General features: G+C 42.6%; 1 protein-coding gene across 1 annotated transcript in view; it reads left to right on the top strand.

Annotated features, from left to right (window-relative positions):
- DLG2 (discs large MAGUK scaffold protein 2) overlaps positions 1–15822 on the top strand; it is a gene marked incomplete at both ends in the record, with an annotated part of 1055326 nt that overhangs the window by 747056 nt on the left and 292448 nt on the right. Inside the window, one exon of the mRNA XM_083362102.1 lies at positions 141–194. Coding sequence (XP_083218228.1) covers positions 141–194 — 54 coding nt within the window. The remainder of the gene's footprint in view (positions 1–140; positions 195–15822) is intronic.

Here is a 15822-nt window from a genome sequence, read left to right as displayed (position 1 = left end):
TGGAGTTTTTTTTTTCTTCTCCTCAGTGACATTCAAACCAGGGTATCAACCTTTTTGTGATTGAGGCCCTAACAGCTTTTGATGTAAATAGTTTATCAGTTCTGTAAACTTGTTATTCTCTCTCTCTCTCTCTTTCCCAGGCCAGCCCTGCTCCTATTATTGTCAATACAGATACGTTGGACACTATCCCTTACGTAAGTCAAAAAACATTTCTTATGTTTTCACATTGTGTTTTTCTTTGGGGTTAAATTAATGAAATTCGACAGGAAATAGACTTAGACCATTTGTGAGAATGTAATGACTCCAAGGTCAGAGGGACACGGTGGCTCAGTGGGTTAGGACGCTGAGCTTGTCGATCAGAAGGTTGGCAGTTTGGCGGGTCAAATCCCGAGTGCCGTGTAGCAGAGTTGAGCGCCTGTTACTCGTCCCAGCTTCTGCCAACCTAGCAGTTCGAAAGCACGTAAAAATGCAAGTAGAAAAATAGGGACCACTACGGTGGGAAGGTAACCGCGTTCCGTGCGCCTTTGGCATCTAGTCATGCTGGCCACATGACCACGGAGATGTCCTCGGACAAGCGCTGGCTCTTCGGCTTTGAAACGGAGATGAGCACCAACCCCTAGAGTCGGAAACGACTAGCACGCATGTGCGGGGGAACCTTTACCTTTACCTAATGACTCCAAGCTGATTCCTCTCTTGACTCCATCCTCCCGGTCTGCCTGTCCTTCTCCTACATCTTCATGGCTTACAAGCTAAGCTTGTAAGCCGCCCTGAGTCTTTTGAGAAGGGCGGGATATAAATGGAATTAAAATAAAATAAATAAAAATAAAAATCTTGTTGTAAAGTGGCCTAGGGTCACTTGATGGCAAGCTAGGCAGAAAATAAATATATAATAAAAATATTGTGATGTTTTATATTGTCATTTCTGTCTGGTAAGTGGCCTTAGGGTCCCTCGATGGCAAGACAGGCAGACTATAAGTATGAACTAAAAAATAAAATTTCAAGAAAGCCAGCGATACGGTGCTCTTCCACTGAACATTTCAAGGTTTTGGTTGATGCATCATTGCCATGATTTTATGGAAGGTGAACCACTCCAATCCACAATGAGATAGCATAGGAAGGATTTAGAAAATGAAATAAGAAACCTAGGAGGACACTGAATATTGCTTGTGTACACTGGAGAAAGACTTGATCCTTTCTTTCTTCCTATATCTAGGATCAATCAAAAATCTATCAATAACTGAGATTGGTTGTTTTTTTTAAGAGTAGACACCGGTTTCCCCTTTCTGTCTATCTCCAAATTCATTGCACCAACTGATTTATCAGTGTTCATTTAATTTGCGGTTCGAGAAGCAGCTGAGCTCATGTCTAAAAGGTTGGGTAGAGCTATGAGGGAGAAAAACTATTAAGATCAGCCAAATTATAACTTTCCCTTAATGTGTAATGAAGCAGTGAGGCAGCTGCTAATGTCCTTCAGCAAACCATCACTAATTAACAATGGTTTGAAAAAACAGGACCAAATCTACTAATGTAAATGTAGCTGAATGTTGAAATGATTGTTATTTGTAAGAACATTTAAAACACGGAGGGAGAAATAAGCTGCTCTTTTTTCTTTCTTTCTTTTTACTTTTTTACCTACTGATTGGGAAATATAAAAGCATGAGAGGGTTTGTATGGGGGAAAAAAAAGAATGAAATCCACCAATGTAAATATAGTTAAGTGTTAAAAAGATTGTATTTAGAATTTGGGGGGGAGGAATAAGTTGAAATAAACATGGTGACAGGATTCATGATAAGGCAACTAAAATGATACACAGGATTATTGAAACTATATATTTAACTGTTGTTAAGCAAATAAAATTGTCTTAATCTAAGGTTTTGCAAAGAAAGATATGTTGGGGAAAGGGGAAATCAAATGAAATTAACATAATGGAATATAGATTATAGAAATTAATTGTTTAGGACTGTTTTATAAATGTTACCCAGACAACATTCGGTTTTATAATGATTTATGTTATGTTAAAAAATCCTAATAAAATATTTACAAAGCAAACAATGGTTCGGAGAAATTCCCCATTCCACAGTATTTTACTGGTGGCTTTCTGTGTATTGATAGAGCCCCTTCCCCTCAAACAGCAGACTGGACGGGGTCAATCATGTGCATTTGTATCCTTCTTTTTGTGCAGTGTTTTCATAAAATGCACAAAGGCAGGTGTGTGTGTCTATTAGTTGAATACTAGACGGGGGAAAAAGTTTGGATACAGATTTGTGATACAAACCACTCAAATGACAATATCAGTAGCACCTAGACTTATATACTGTACAGCTCCTTAGCACTTTATAGGACTCTCTGGACAGTGTATAATGTCACATATTGCCACCAACAATCTGGGTCCTCATTTAACCGACCATGGAAGAATGGAAGGCTGAGTTAACCTTGAGTCGGACAGGATGGAACTCTAGACTTTGGGCAGAGTTATCCTGCAGTACTGCATTCTAGCCACTGCACCAGCAGGGCTATTGATTTTTTTATTTTTATTTTTATTTTAATTCCATTTATATCCCGCCCTTCTCCGAAGACTCAAGGCGGCTTACAAGCTTAGCAGTAGCCTTCATTCTATGTATATGCCTGCTTATTAGGGCTTTCACACACACACCCCCAAGCGGCATTATTACAAAGTCAGCTTAATTGCCCCCAACAATCTGGGTCCTCATTTTACCTACCTCGGAAGGATGGAAGGCTGAGTCAACCTTGAGCCTGGTGGGATGCGAACCTGCACTAATTGCAGGCAGCTGGTGTTACTTAAGGAGGCATTAGCCCACTGCTCCACCAAGGTTCTATATAATTATAATAATAATTATAATAATTCTACTTAAAGATGTTGCTGCAGGACAACACGGAATTAGTAGAAAAGGCCTACTTAACCGAATAATGGAATAACAGAGTTGGCTGGGACTCTATACCACTTCTGACAAGTGCCTGTCCAGTCCCTTCTTGAAAGCCTCCAGGAAAAAATGGTTTTAAGTGTAGAAAAGCAGATCCCTAGTAACTGTGTAACAATACAAGCATTTGACAAGCATTTATATGAAATGGTTTAAGGCCTCCTGCTTGAGCAGGGGTTTGGACTGGAAGACCTCCAGGGTTCCTTCCAACTCTGTTATTCTGTGTTCTATGACATGGGATGATCTGTCAAGACCAGTGGTAAGTTTCCTTTTTTGGATATGTTCAGGCAAAAGCTGGAGAAGCATCTGTGTGGGATACTTGAGTTTGGATGTCTGAGATTATCAAAAAATGTCCTCTTCCTTTCCTAAGATTCTAATAAAAGTGGTATAAATTACAGCCAAAGATCAATCTAAACTAGACTGAGGCCCAGAAATGTCTCACTACAAGTAGCCCTCAACTTACAACCATTTGTTTAGTGACTGTTCAAAATTACAATGGCACCAAAAAAGGTGACTTAGAACTGGTCCTGTCAACATCCAACTTGAGAATCCAAATAAAACTCCAGGTTCATTCAGTTTCTGAAAAACCTACTCTTTACTGAATACACAGCATGGTTATGTCGAAGCAAAACTAACTCTGAGCTTTCAACAGCGTAGACTTAAACAATGATTTTCCCAACCAAACCCCTAATGTCTTTCATAATCCATATCAACAAGTTCACTTCGTTATGGGAACTGTCTGCTTCAAATCCACACCTGTTCCGGTGTCCTTGACAAGGCTTCAGGCTCTCACTCTCTTCAGCTGAATCGAAGAAGTTTCGTTTCTCCATCTAACCTACTTGAAAGTAATGCCTCCCCCCCCCACCCTTAATTTAAAGGCAAGTTGAAACACAGAGGCACCTAGCTGCCAAAGTTTCATCCTTGACAGGTCCTCACAGAAAGGCCCAACAGAGACTCCACTTCCTCAGGGTCTTGGGGAAGAACAGGGTAGAACAATGACTAATGACCTTCTTTTACCGGTCTACTATAGAGAGCGTCCTCTCACACTGTATTGTGGTTTGGTATGCTGGCCTGACAGCTGCGGATAGGAAGATATTACAGAGGGTGGTGAGCACAGTACAAAACATTGTGGGCTATCCCCTGACACCACTGGATGACATCACCAGGGCCTGCTGCCTTGGAAGAGTGAGGAAAATTCTCAGGGAGAACTCACACCCTGGTCAGTACCTCTTTACTCTCCTACCATTGGGCAGGAGATATAGGAGTATACCCAGCCGTACCAACAGGCTGAAGAACAGCTTCTATCCATGGGCTGTCAGGCTCCTGAACAGAAAATAACTCTTATGTATGATTGACTTGCGAGGCTGGTGTGTTGTGCAATTCGTTCACATGGTGTAACAAGATGGTGAGTTTGTTGTCACTGTGAGTTGTGAGGGGGGGAGGGCACAAAGGGAAGCTCAGCCAATCTTACTGTACACATGTTGTACTTTGATAATAAAGGTTCATTCATTCATTATGACTATTGCAGTATCTCCATAGTCACATATTCAAATTCAGTCACTTGGCAAGTGGTATGAATTTACAATGGTTGCACATCAGGGTCATCTGATCACCATTTGCGACCTTCCCCACCAGTTTCTGACAAGCAAAGTCATACTGGGGGAGCCGAATCTTCTTAATAGCCCCATGATTCATTTAACTGCAGTAATTTGCTTAACAACCATGCAAAAACAATTTGTAGAATCGCTGTGACTCATTTGACAACCATCTTGCTTAGCAAAGAAAATTCTGGTCCCAGTTATGATTGTAAGTTGAAGTAGACAATCACTTCAATATGAACCAGCCGTGTGCTGCAGCTGCCAAAAAAGCCAAGTCAGTGCTAGGCTGCATTAACAGAGGGATAGAATCAAGATCACGTGAAGTACTAATACCACTTTACAATGCCTTGGTAAGACCACACCTAGAATACTGCATCCAGTTTTGGTCACCACAATGTAAAAAAGATGTTGAGACTCTAGAAAGGGTACAGAGAACAGCAACAAAGATGATTGGGGGACTGGAGGCTAAAACATATAGGGAACGGTTGCTGGAATTGGGTATGTGTAGTTTAACGAAGAGAAGGGTGAGGGGTGACATGATAGCAGTGTTCCAATATCTCAGGGGCTGCCACAAAGAAGAGGGAGTCAAGCTATTCTCCAAAGCACCTGAAGGCAGGACAAGAAGCAACGGATGGAAACTAGTCAACGAGAGAAGCAACCTAGAACTAAGAAGGAATTTCCTGACAGTTAGAACAATTAGTCAGTGGAAAAGCTTGCAACCAGAATCGGCGAATGCTCCAACCCTGGAAGTTTTTAAGAAGAGACTGGACAGCCATTTGTCTGAAATGGTATAGGGTTTCCTGCCTAAGCAGGGGGTTGGATTAGATGACCTCCAAGGTCCCTTCCAACATTCTTATGGAGAAGACATTTTTCCTAGTGGCCTTTCGTCTCAAATTTAATCGGATCGCTTGCGCTTCAGCTGAACTGAGACAGAATAATTTTCCCACAGTATAGAAACTCCATTGTCTAGACTTTTGGTGGTTGAACTCATGGCCCGCCTTGCCTCTTTGCTCCTGCCAATCAATGCTTCATTGAATACCACGAAACATAAATAAAATTTAATTTTACGGAAGGCAGTTACCTATACCAGAGCTCAGGCTGGCTCCCTGTTCCATTCTCTTTTCCCGATCGCAGTCTTAAGAAAAGCCTACAGGGAATTCAGGATGAAAATTCCCATTAATTCTAACATTTCTGTGATATTTCCAACATCACAGGACTTATTTTCCTGGAGATTGAATGTCTTTCTTCTTCTCCCTGGGGCACAGCCTTTCATGATCGCTTAAACATGCCCACTGCAGGCAACTGAATGACTTGAAGCATAATTTTCGACCTGAGCTACAGCAATGAAGAAAACGGAATAGGGAAGAAAGAAAGAAAAGAAAACACAAGTCTTGTCAAGAAACAGATGTTCCGAAACAGAGAATCGGCAATCTGGCCCATTCCAGATGTTGCTTATTCTACCATCCTCAGCATCCCTTACATTCTAGGGATGCTGAGAAATTGTAATTCAGCAACATCTGGGGAGTTAGAGCTTGAAGAAATAAGGATCAGGGCCATGGAATATTTGGAGAATGGATTAAGAGATGTAATGTGGGGGCAAGGGGAGAGAGAGAGAGATAGGGAGACTGTTTATTTGCTTGTTGGGGCTTAGAGGCTGCTTCAATCCAACAGGACTCTGGACAATTTACAATCCCTTCTGAGAATAAAGGTTCAGAATAAAAGATGGCATGTTTAAATGAGAAAACCATACGTATTCAGAACAAATTGGCAAGGAACAGAGGAGTGTCACACGTGGTTGACAATGGGAAAAAGGTTTCTTTCCTTCCTTCCTCCCTCCCTCCCTCCCTCCCTTTCCTTCTGTCTATTTACTCATTCCTTCGTTCACATCCATCCACCCACCCACCCATCCATCATCCATCATCCATCTCTCCTTCCTTCCTTCCTTCCTTCCTTCCTTTCCTTCTGTCTATTTACTCATTCCTTCATTCCCTCCATCCATCCACCCACCCACCCATCCATCATCCATCTCTCCTTCCTTCCTTCCTTCCTTCCTTCCTTCTTTCCTTCCTTCCTTCCTTCCTTCCTTCCTTCCTTCCTTCCTTCCTTCCTTCCTTCCTCCCTCCCTCCCTCCCTCCCTTTCCTTCTGTCTATTTACTCATTCCTTCGTTCACATCCATCCACCCACCCACCCATCCATCATCCATCATCCATCTCTCCTTCCTTCCTTCCTTCCTTCCTTCCTTCCTTCCTTCCTTCCTTCCTTCCTCCCTCCCTCCCTCCCTCCCTCCCTCTTGCCCTTTCTTTGTTTATCCATTCCTTCCTTCCCTCCATCTACCCACCCACCCACCCTTCCATCTATTTATCCTTCCTTCCTTCCTTCCTTCCTCCCTCCTGCCCTTTCTTTCTATCCATTCCTTTCTTCCCTCCATCTACCCACTCACTCACCCATTCCTCTATCCTTCCTTCCTTCCCTCCCTCCCTCCCTCCTTCAGCTATTTTAGATCATATACTATATTTCTCCATGTGCTTCATGCCTCATAATGGAGGGAAAGTCTGCTAATGATTTTCAACCACACGTAGCCCTTGACTATAAAAGCTATAATTGAGTCCAGAACTATGGTCGTGCCAGTTGCTAAGTGGGTCAGCATGTGACCGACAGGAATTTAAAACATTTTTGTGGCAGTTATTAAGCGAACCTATTGCCCACAATGGGCATTTTTGTTGAAAACCAGAAGTAAATGCTGGTTTCCAGCAAAAAAAAAAAAATAAAGTCATAAATCGTTATCATTTCAACAGGGGACCAGTTGTTGAGCACTCAAAATGTGATCCTGTGTCCACCAGGGGCAGCCATCAAAATTTCAAATCTGGATCATCAGTACCATTTTGGGGAGGCCTACCGTAACTTCAAACCATTGCTAAGCAACCGTTGCTAAGCTGAAGACTACGTGAATTGTGACTCCAGATTTTATGGGATCTGTACCATTCTGGCCTACAGGCACGCCCCAACATTTCCGTTGGTCTGTGAGACATTGGTTAACTGAGTTTTTTGCCCCATTTTACGACCTTTCTTGCCACAGCTGTTAAGGGAATCACTGCAACTGTTAAATTAGCAACACGGTTGTTAAGCGAATCTGGCTTCCCCCTTGACTTTGCTCGTTAGAAAGTCGCAAAAGGGGATCACATTTACCGCAGGACACTGCAACGATCATAAACATGAGCCAGTTTGTAAGCATCTGAATTTTGATCACGTGACCATTGGGCTGTTGCTACGGTCGTACCTGTGACAAATGGTCATAAGTCACTTTTTTCAGTGCCGTTGTAACTTCGAACGGTCACTAATTGGTTGTAACTTAAAGACGACCTGTATACTTACTCACTCGTGCTTTAGAATGCAAAGCAATATTTGGTACAACTGTACTAAGAAAAGTCTTGGGAAAAGAGTGACAGTGAAAGATAGATCTGTTCAAAACTCAGTCTGGTGTAAAACCTCAATGATTGTAGAAACCTGAAGTCACTGGTGCATGGAAAAAGGCCTTCCTGCAGGCAGAAAGTTACAAAACTAATTTAACTTGCCTTCCTTACTAAGAAGTATCAGATAGGAGTTTTCAGCAAAACACCCTCTCTTACGCCCCAGTTAAAAATCACAATTAACTAAACAAACATGGTCTGTTTATTAAATTTTCCGAGCAGTTCTGCTCAGCTCTAAGATTGTGTTTCCTTAAGTTAATGGCTTGGCCCCTGACAGCAAGCCAGCCTATTGTCAATATTGTTTTAGAAATTGCTATTTGACAGGTTTCCTAGCAAGTGTTCTGTACCAGCCTGCTACCGGCCCTGCAGAAAAGGCAACCCCTTTATAAACAGCAAGAGGCTGGAATGACGTCTGCCAAATTTATTACTGCAAAAAACAAACAAGACACGAACCAAGATACAGGAGCTTTGAAACACTATCTGAGCGGTTGCTTTCAGCAAACCAGCCCTCCCCAAACATTCCCTATATAAAGAGTTCAGGGCGTGGCCTCTCTTTGCCTCCTTCCAAGAAGCCCCACAGCCTTCCTCTGCTTGCTCCTACTTGACTGCCTCCTGCATCGGGCGTCCTTGAACAGGGCCAGCTGTGGGTCATCTTCATCCACACTGTCAGGCTCACACAGCTGGGTCTCCATGGTGACCAAGTGGGAGGGGCCTGCCTGAGGGCTCTCATCAGCAAGATCTTCAACCCCCTCAGCAAGGTCTTCAACACCCCCCTCCTCCTCTGATTCGTCCGACCCAACTGCCGAACCTACAGGCTGACCCTGAATCACAACAGCAAGTGGGGTTTTTGGCCATGGAAGTTAGAAACCTTGAGAGTTTCCACTTTGAAAACCACTGCTCACATTTCAGTTAAAGAAAACATTAGTTAAAGAAATACAGACAGGTAGTCCTTGACTTAACAACCATTCGTTTAGTGACCGTTTTGAGGTTACACCGGCACTGAATAAAGTGATTTATGACCGTTTTTCACACTTACAACCATTGCAGCATCCCCATGGTCACGTGATCAAACTTCGGAGGCTTGTCAACTGGCAGGTATTTATGGCGGTTGCAGTGTCCCGGGGTCATGTGATCGCCTTTTGTGACCGTCTGACAAGCAAAGTCAATGGGGAAGCCAAATTCACTTCACAATCATCTTACTGTACCGATTTAACAACTGCAGCAAGAAAGCTTGTAAAATGGGACAAAATTCACTTAACAACTGTCTTGCTTATATCCATGGAAATTTTGGGCTCATTTGTGGTCGTAAGTCAAGGACCACAGTACCTGTGTCCTTTTGCTTTCATTTGCGAGTCAGTTCCAGCCATTCCAAAATAATTTTTTGTTTTATCTGCTAACCTGTTTAATTTACTCCCATTCAAGATGGGTGAGGAGGGTGCTACAGGCTGATTTTAAGCAGCTTTCAGATTCTTTCCTCATTAGGCAGTTGTATTATTTATATAAATAAATAAAAAAATAACTTAATTAATTAAGTCATGGCGATTTGATAGAATATTCTTAATATGCTTTGCTGATCAAAACTCTCATACTTGGATATTTGTTTCCCTTAATATATTCTGGGTGGTGTTTTATACCTGCCTGCAGCATCTGTTATTGTGGAACCAAAAATCATAACTGCCAAGATTAAGGACTTAATTAAAGATTGCAGTAATACAGTATGTGCATTTCCTTTATTTGGTTCAGAAACTTGGCTTGTCAAGAAAGGGTAATTCTATGAGGTGGGTGATAGTATCAATGATTTATTTTCAGGAGGACAATGGAAATCATTTTAAAATCCACATCGTTAGTTTAGCAAGATAGTTACATCTAGTTTACACAAACACTTGGAGCTTCTACAGAAAATATCAAGATGGGAACCACAATCATGGAAGTAAAAAAAAAGTATAGACTTTCAACTTCATTGTAGTGGCCACCATCTTGAAATGCTGGATTCACCATTTGCTATGTCTATCCAAACCTTTGGTGCAGTGGTTAAGGTGCTAACCTAGTAACCAGGAGACTGTGAGTTCTAGTCCCATTTTAGGCATAAAAGCCAACTCGATGAGTTGGGTCCAATCAAGAGGAGACAGTGAGTTTCTAGTCCTATCTCTCAGCCCAACCCACCTCACAGGATTGTTGTAGGGAAAATAGGAAGAAAGAGACATATTAATAATGTTCACTGCCTCAAATAACTTATAAATAAATAAATAATCTGTCCTAGTCCTATTAGATCTCTCAGCGGCTTTCGATACCATCGACCATGGTATCCTACTGCGACGGCTCAGGGGGCTGGGAGTGGGAGGCACCGTTTTACGGTGGTTCTCCTCCTATCTCCTGGGCTGCTCGCAGTTGGTGTTGATGGGAGGGCAGAGATCCACCCCGAGGCCTCTCGTTTGTGGAGTCCCTCAGGGGTTGGTTCTCTCGCCCCTCCTGTTCAACTTCTATATGAAGCCGCTGGGCGAGGTCATTCGTGGTTTCGGGGTGGGGTATCATCAGTACGCTGATGATACCCAACTTTTTCTCTCCACCCTGAACCAACCCAGCGATGCCCTCGCCGTGATGTCCCGTTGCCTGGAGGCAGTCCAGGTCTGGATGGGGAGAAACAGGCTTCGCCTCAATCCTGCCAAGACTGAGTGGCTTTGCGTATCAGCATCTCGGGCTAACCAAACTATTCCACCTTTAATGATGGGGGGTGAGGTGTTACCCCCCCCCCGTTGATAGGGCTCGCAACTTGGGCGTCGTCCTGGACTCACAGCTCAATTTTGAAGATCATATAAGAGCCGTGACCAGGGGAGCTTTTGCCCAGGTTCGCCTGGTGCGCCAGTTACGACCCTACCTGGACCGAGATGCCCTACGCACAGTCACTTGAGGACCACTCAGAGGACCACTTGGAGGCTTCAACTGGTGCAGAATGCGGCTGCACAAGTTGTGATGGGGGTTTCCCGATACTCCCATGTAACACCTCTACTCCGTGAGCTGCATTGGCTTCCGGTTGCTCTCCGGGTGAGATTCAAAGTACTGGTGATGACCTATAAAGCCCTAAATGGCTTGGGTCCGGGATATTTGAGGGAACACCTGCTGCCAGCATCAAGTTCCCTTCGTCCAGTGCGCTTGCAGAGGGAGGGTCTTCTCAGGGTGCCGCCGGTAAAAGATTGTCGGCGGATAACACCCAGGGAGAGGGCCTTTTCTGTGGGTGCGCCTGCCCTCTGGAACCAGCTGCCCGTGGAGCTCAGGACTACCCCTGACCTGCGTTCATTCCGCCGAGACCTGAAGACTTGGCTCTTTGAGCTCTCTGGCCCAGGCTGAGAATTTTAACTGGGCTTTTATTTTCAGGGATAATTTAATCTTTTATTTGTCTTTTAACTTTGTATTTTGTATTGGTATGATTTTAAAATGCCCTGTAAACCGCCCTGAGTCCTTCGGGAAAGGGCGGTATATAAATCTAATAAAATCTAAAATCTAAATCTAAATAAGTATTAAAAATATAATAAATAAATGAATGTCTATTTTGCTTCGTGCACTGACTACTGTTCTTTAAGCTTCTTACCTCTTTCTGTTTCAGGAATTTTATAAGCCCCAGTTGACCTCAGCTTTCATGTACCTCTCCTAGCCATTTTTTTTTCAAATATTTGTTTTGGATTCAGTCCACTTCTTCAGTCTCTGTGATCAACTCATCTCAAAGTACTTCTTTTCTATTAATCATTTGTCTTTGTGTTCAGGCTACCATTCATTTACATCAGGGGTGTCAAACTCAATTTCATTGAGGGCCGCATCAGCATTGCGGTTGCCCTCAGGGGGCCGGGTGGGTGTGGCCTGGGTGGGCGTGGACTTCTGGGTGGGCGTGGCTAGAGTGCATATGGCCTACTGGATGGGCGTGGCCAGCTCTACATCGTTCGCATCAAGGGTGCCTATGGGGGCCTGGGCAGGAGTGGGACAGATCTGAGGGTCTCTGGCAGGAGGAGGGTCTCTGGGCCAGGGCCAAGGCAGTGGGGGCCGTTCCCTCACTGTTTCCAGGATGGCTTCGCGGGCCACATGAAACCACTTCACGGGCCGGATCCGGCCCCCGGGCCTTGTGTTTGACATGTCTGATTTACATCCATCTATTTTTGAGCCGCCCTCTTCTCGTTTTGGCTCCTTTTTAAGTATCACATCCTTACTGCCTTCCACATTTATCTTTATTTTACTGAGAAGCACTTTCATAGACATTTTTGCTTTGTGCAATAGACATTCATCCCTCTCAATGGACGATATCCCTTTCCCTTCTTCCCTTCTATCAGATTTACCACTGGACTAAATCAAAGGGAGATCTAATGCCACTCAGCTACCTTGCATACAAAATAAATACGTTTTTTTTTCTTCCACTGTACCGTATTGTCATTTTGAACTTTGTCTCCACTTTGTCAAAAAGACAGAAGGGGAAGAAAAAAAAAAGACCAAACCGCCAAAGCACAGATATTTTCAAAAGTTGAATGGCTGGACAATGGCAGAAATTCTATGCTTGTGAGGATTTTAAGAAGAGGTTGGAAAGCCATAAGTCTCCAAATAGCTTAACTGGTTTTCCTGCAGTTTAATAATAATAATAATTTAATAATAATAATTTTATTTGCATACCGCCCTTCTCCCGAAGGACTCAGGGCGGTGAACAGGGCAAACATATAAAAGTACAAAAATACAAAAATTAAGAAAGAATTAAACGAGATGCCCAAGTTACAACAATAGGTTAAAATACATTTAAAACAACAATAAAATCCAAACCCATCCCCCATCAGGCCAGGCCGGCTTGTTCGAATAAGTGAGTCTTCAGATCGCGTCGGAAGGAGCGAAGGTCGGGCGCCATCCGGAGCTCGACCGGCAAACGATTCCATAAATCCGGGGCGCCCACAGAGAAGGCCCTCCCCCTGGGGGCCACCAGACGACATTCTCTGACCGGTGGCACCCGGGGGAGGCCCTCTCTGGGAACGCACAGGGCGGAGGGAAGTTGATGCCGGCAGCAGAGATTTGGGCTACATTTTATTTGTTTGTTTGTTATTAAATTTATTTGCCACCCATTTTGCCTTTTTCATCCCAATTCCATCCTTCTTTGATACTATTACTCTAAATCAGCGTTTTCCCCATTTGGCAACTTCAAGACATGTGGACTTCAGTTCCCAGAATTCCCAGGGAGTATTTTGGTATGGGCGGTCCTCAACATATAACCATTTGTTTAGTGACTGTTCAAGGTTACAATACACTGAAAAAAGTGAGTTACGACCATTTTTCTCACTTATGACCGTCACAGTATCCTTATGATCACGTGATCAAAATTCAGATTCTTGGCAACTGACTTGTGTTTATGACAGTTGCAATGTCCTGGGGTCATGTGATCCCCTTTTGGGACCTTATGACAAGCAACGTCGATGGGGAAGCCATATTGACTTAACAACCGTGTTACTAACTTAGCAACTACTTGCCAAGATAGGGAATACAGGTAATCCTTGACTTACAGACATTCATTTAGTGACCATTTGAAGTGGCAAGGGCATTTAAAAAAATGAATTACAACTGATCCTCACATGATCAAGTAATCAAAATGTGGGCGCTTGGCAACTGGCATGCATTTATCCTGGGATCATGTGATCTAGTAGATTTGCAACCTACCCAGCCAGCTTCCTACAAGCCAAGTCAATGAAGGAAGCTGGATTCACTGAACGACCATGCGATTCACTTAACAACCACAATAAATCACTTAAAAGGGTGGCAAAGAAGACAATAAAACTGACTTCACATCTGCCTTGGTTAGCAATAGAAATTTTAATTGCAGTTGTGGTTATAAGTTGAGGAGCAGTTGTAGTTTATATAGCCATAAAACCTTCGACACTCTTCTTTTTTTAAATCGCATCTTTACATAATTTAGGGATTCACTAACCAAGTACCACAAGCTTAATGAGAAACACCTGGACTATAGCTCAGCGTATAATCAGTCTTCCATCAAGCAAGGCATGTCCATATTCCCAGTGCACTGGAGAAGCAAAACCACTCTATGGTTGTACAAATTAACTTTGTCTCATGCATACTTGATCGGAATACTTTCCTCGAAAAGATTGACTTGATTAGAAAATAAAAAACAGTCCTAGACAATAACTGCCAGGTGGTTGTCCTGTTTTTCTACCGTCTGCTCCTCCTAGAAAACTAAGATTAAAATGGACCTATTTGCTTGACTGTGCTTATAGACTAGTCTAGCAGATACCTGCAGATCAATATCCATAAAACTGTTTACGCCTAGTCCGCAACTGTTTTTACTGGGCATTATTACTGATACTACTATTGTGGACACTAAGCTGATGTTGAACTTAATTACGGCAGCGAGACTTTTAGTAGCACAATATTGGAAGAAGGAAGAACTGCCGACTATAGAAGAATGGACTTTAAAAGTTTCCAATCTGGCGGAAATGGCAAAGATCTCAGCGTACTTGAAAGACCAGTCGCAACAGAGATACATTGTGGAGTGGAGAAGATGGATTGATTACATCCAGAATAAATATGGGACTAAAAAGTTTCATCTAGCATTTGAATAAGTATTGATGTGATTTTTAAATTGCTTGTAGTTATTTTATAAGAGTTAAAGTGCGATAGATTTAATATTTTATTGTTGTTTGCATAAGATAGACTATGATTGTTTGTATATTTATACCCTGTATTGGGGAGGGTTGGGGAGAGGGGAGGGGGTTGGGAGGGGTTTTGTCTTTTTAAAAAATGTATTGTAAAACTTTTCAATTAAAAAAAACTGTTTATGTCTTGATGGTTAAGTTTTTTAACACTGCAGTTTTCTGACAAAAGGGCAAACTTGCCTCAGTGCGAAAGCAAAAATGGTTCAATCGTTGTTCAAAGAGGTTGAACATTTTGGCAAAATCCCCCCCCCCCGAAAAATGCACAAATATAGTATAGGTGGTACCTCGCTCAATAGTAGTAACTGTGACAGGGATCTTGGAGACCTAGTGGACAATCACTTAAACACGAGCCAACAGTGGCAGCTTTATAAAGCCTTAGTAAGGCCACATCTGGAATACTGCATCCAGTTTTGGTCACCACATAACAAAAACGATGCTGAGACTGTGGAAAAACTGCAAAGAAGAGCAACTAAGATGATTAAAGGCATATGAAGAACGGTTGCAAGATTTGGGAATGGCCAGTCTAGAAAAAAAAAAAGACTAGGGGGGATATGATAGTAGTATTACAGTATTTGAGAGGTTGCCAGTAGGAGGAGGGGGTCAATTTATTTTCCAAAGCACCTGAAGGCAGGACAAGAAACAATGGTTGGAAACTAATCAAGGAGAGAAGCAACCTGGAATTGAGGAGAAACTTCCTAACAGTGAGGACAATTAACCAGTGGAACAGCCTGCCACCAGAAGTTGTGGATGCTCCATCACTGTAGGTTTTTAAGAAGAGACTGGACAGCCATTTGTCTGAAAAGGCATAGGGTCTCCTGCTTGAGCAGCGGGCTGGACTAGAAGACCTCCAAGGTTCCTTCCAGTTCTATTCTATTCTATTCTATTCTATTCTATTCTATTCTATTCTATTCTATTCTATTCTATTGCACTCCATTCCCTCTATTCTATTCTATTCTATTCTATTCTATTCTATTCTATTCTATTCTATTCTATTCTATTCTATTCTATTCTATTCTATTCTATTCTATTCTATTCTATTGCACTCCATTCCCTCTATTCTATTCTATTCTATTCTATTCTATTCTATTCTATTCTATTCTATTCTATTCTATTCTATTCTATTCTATTCTA

This window comes from Vipera ursinii (genome assembly GCF_947247035.1).
Source record: "Vipera ursinii genome assembly, chromosome: 4".
Taxonomy (NCBI): Eukaryota; Metazoa; Chordata; class Lepidosauria; order Squamata; family Viperidae; genus Vipera; species Vipera ursinii.
The sequence above is the reverse complement of the archived record's forward strand: the minus strand, read 5'-3'. Positions and strand labels throughout refer to the sequence as shown.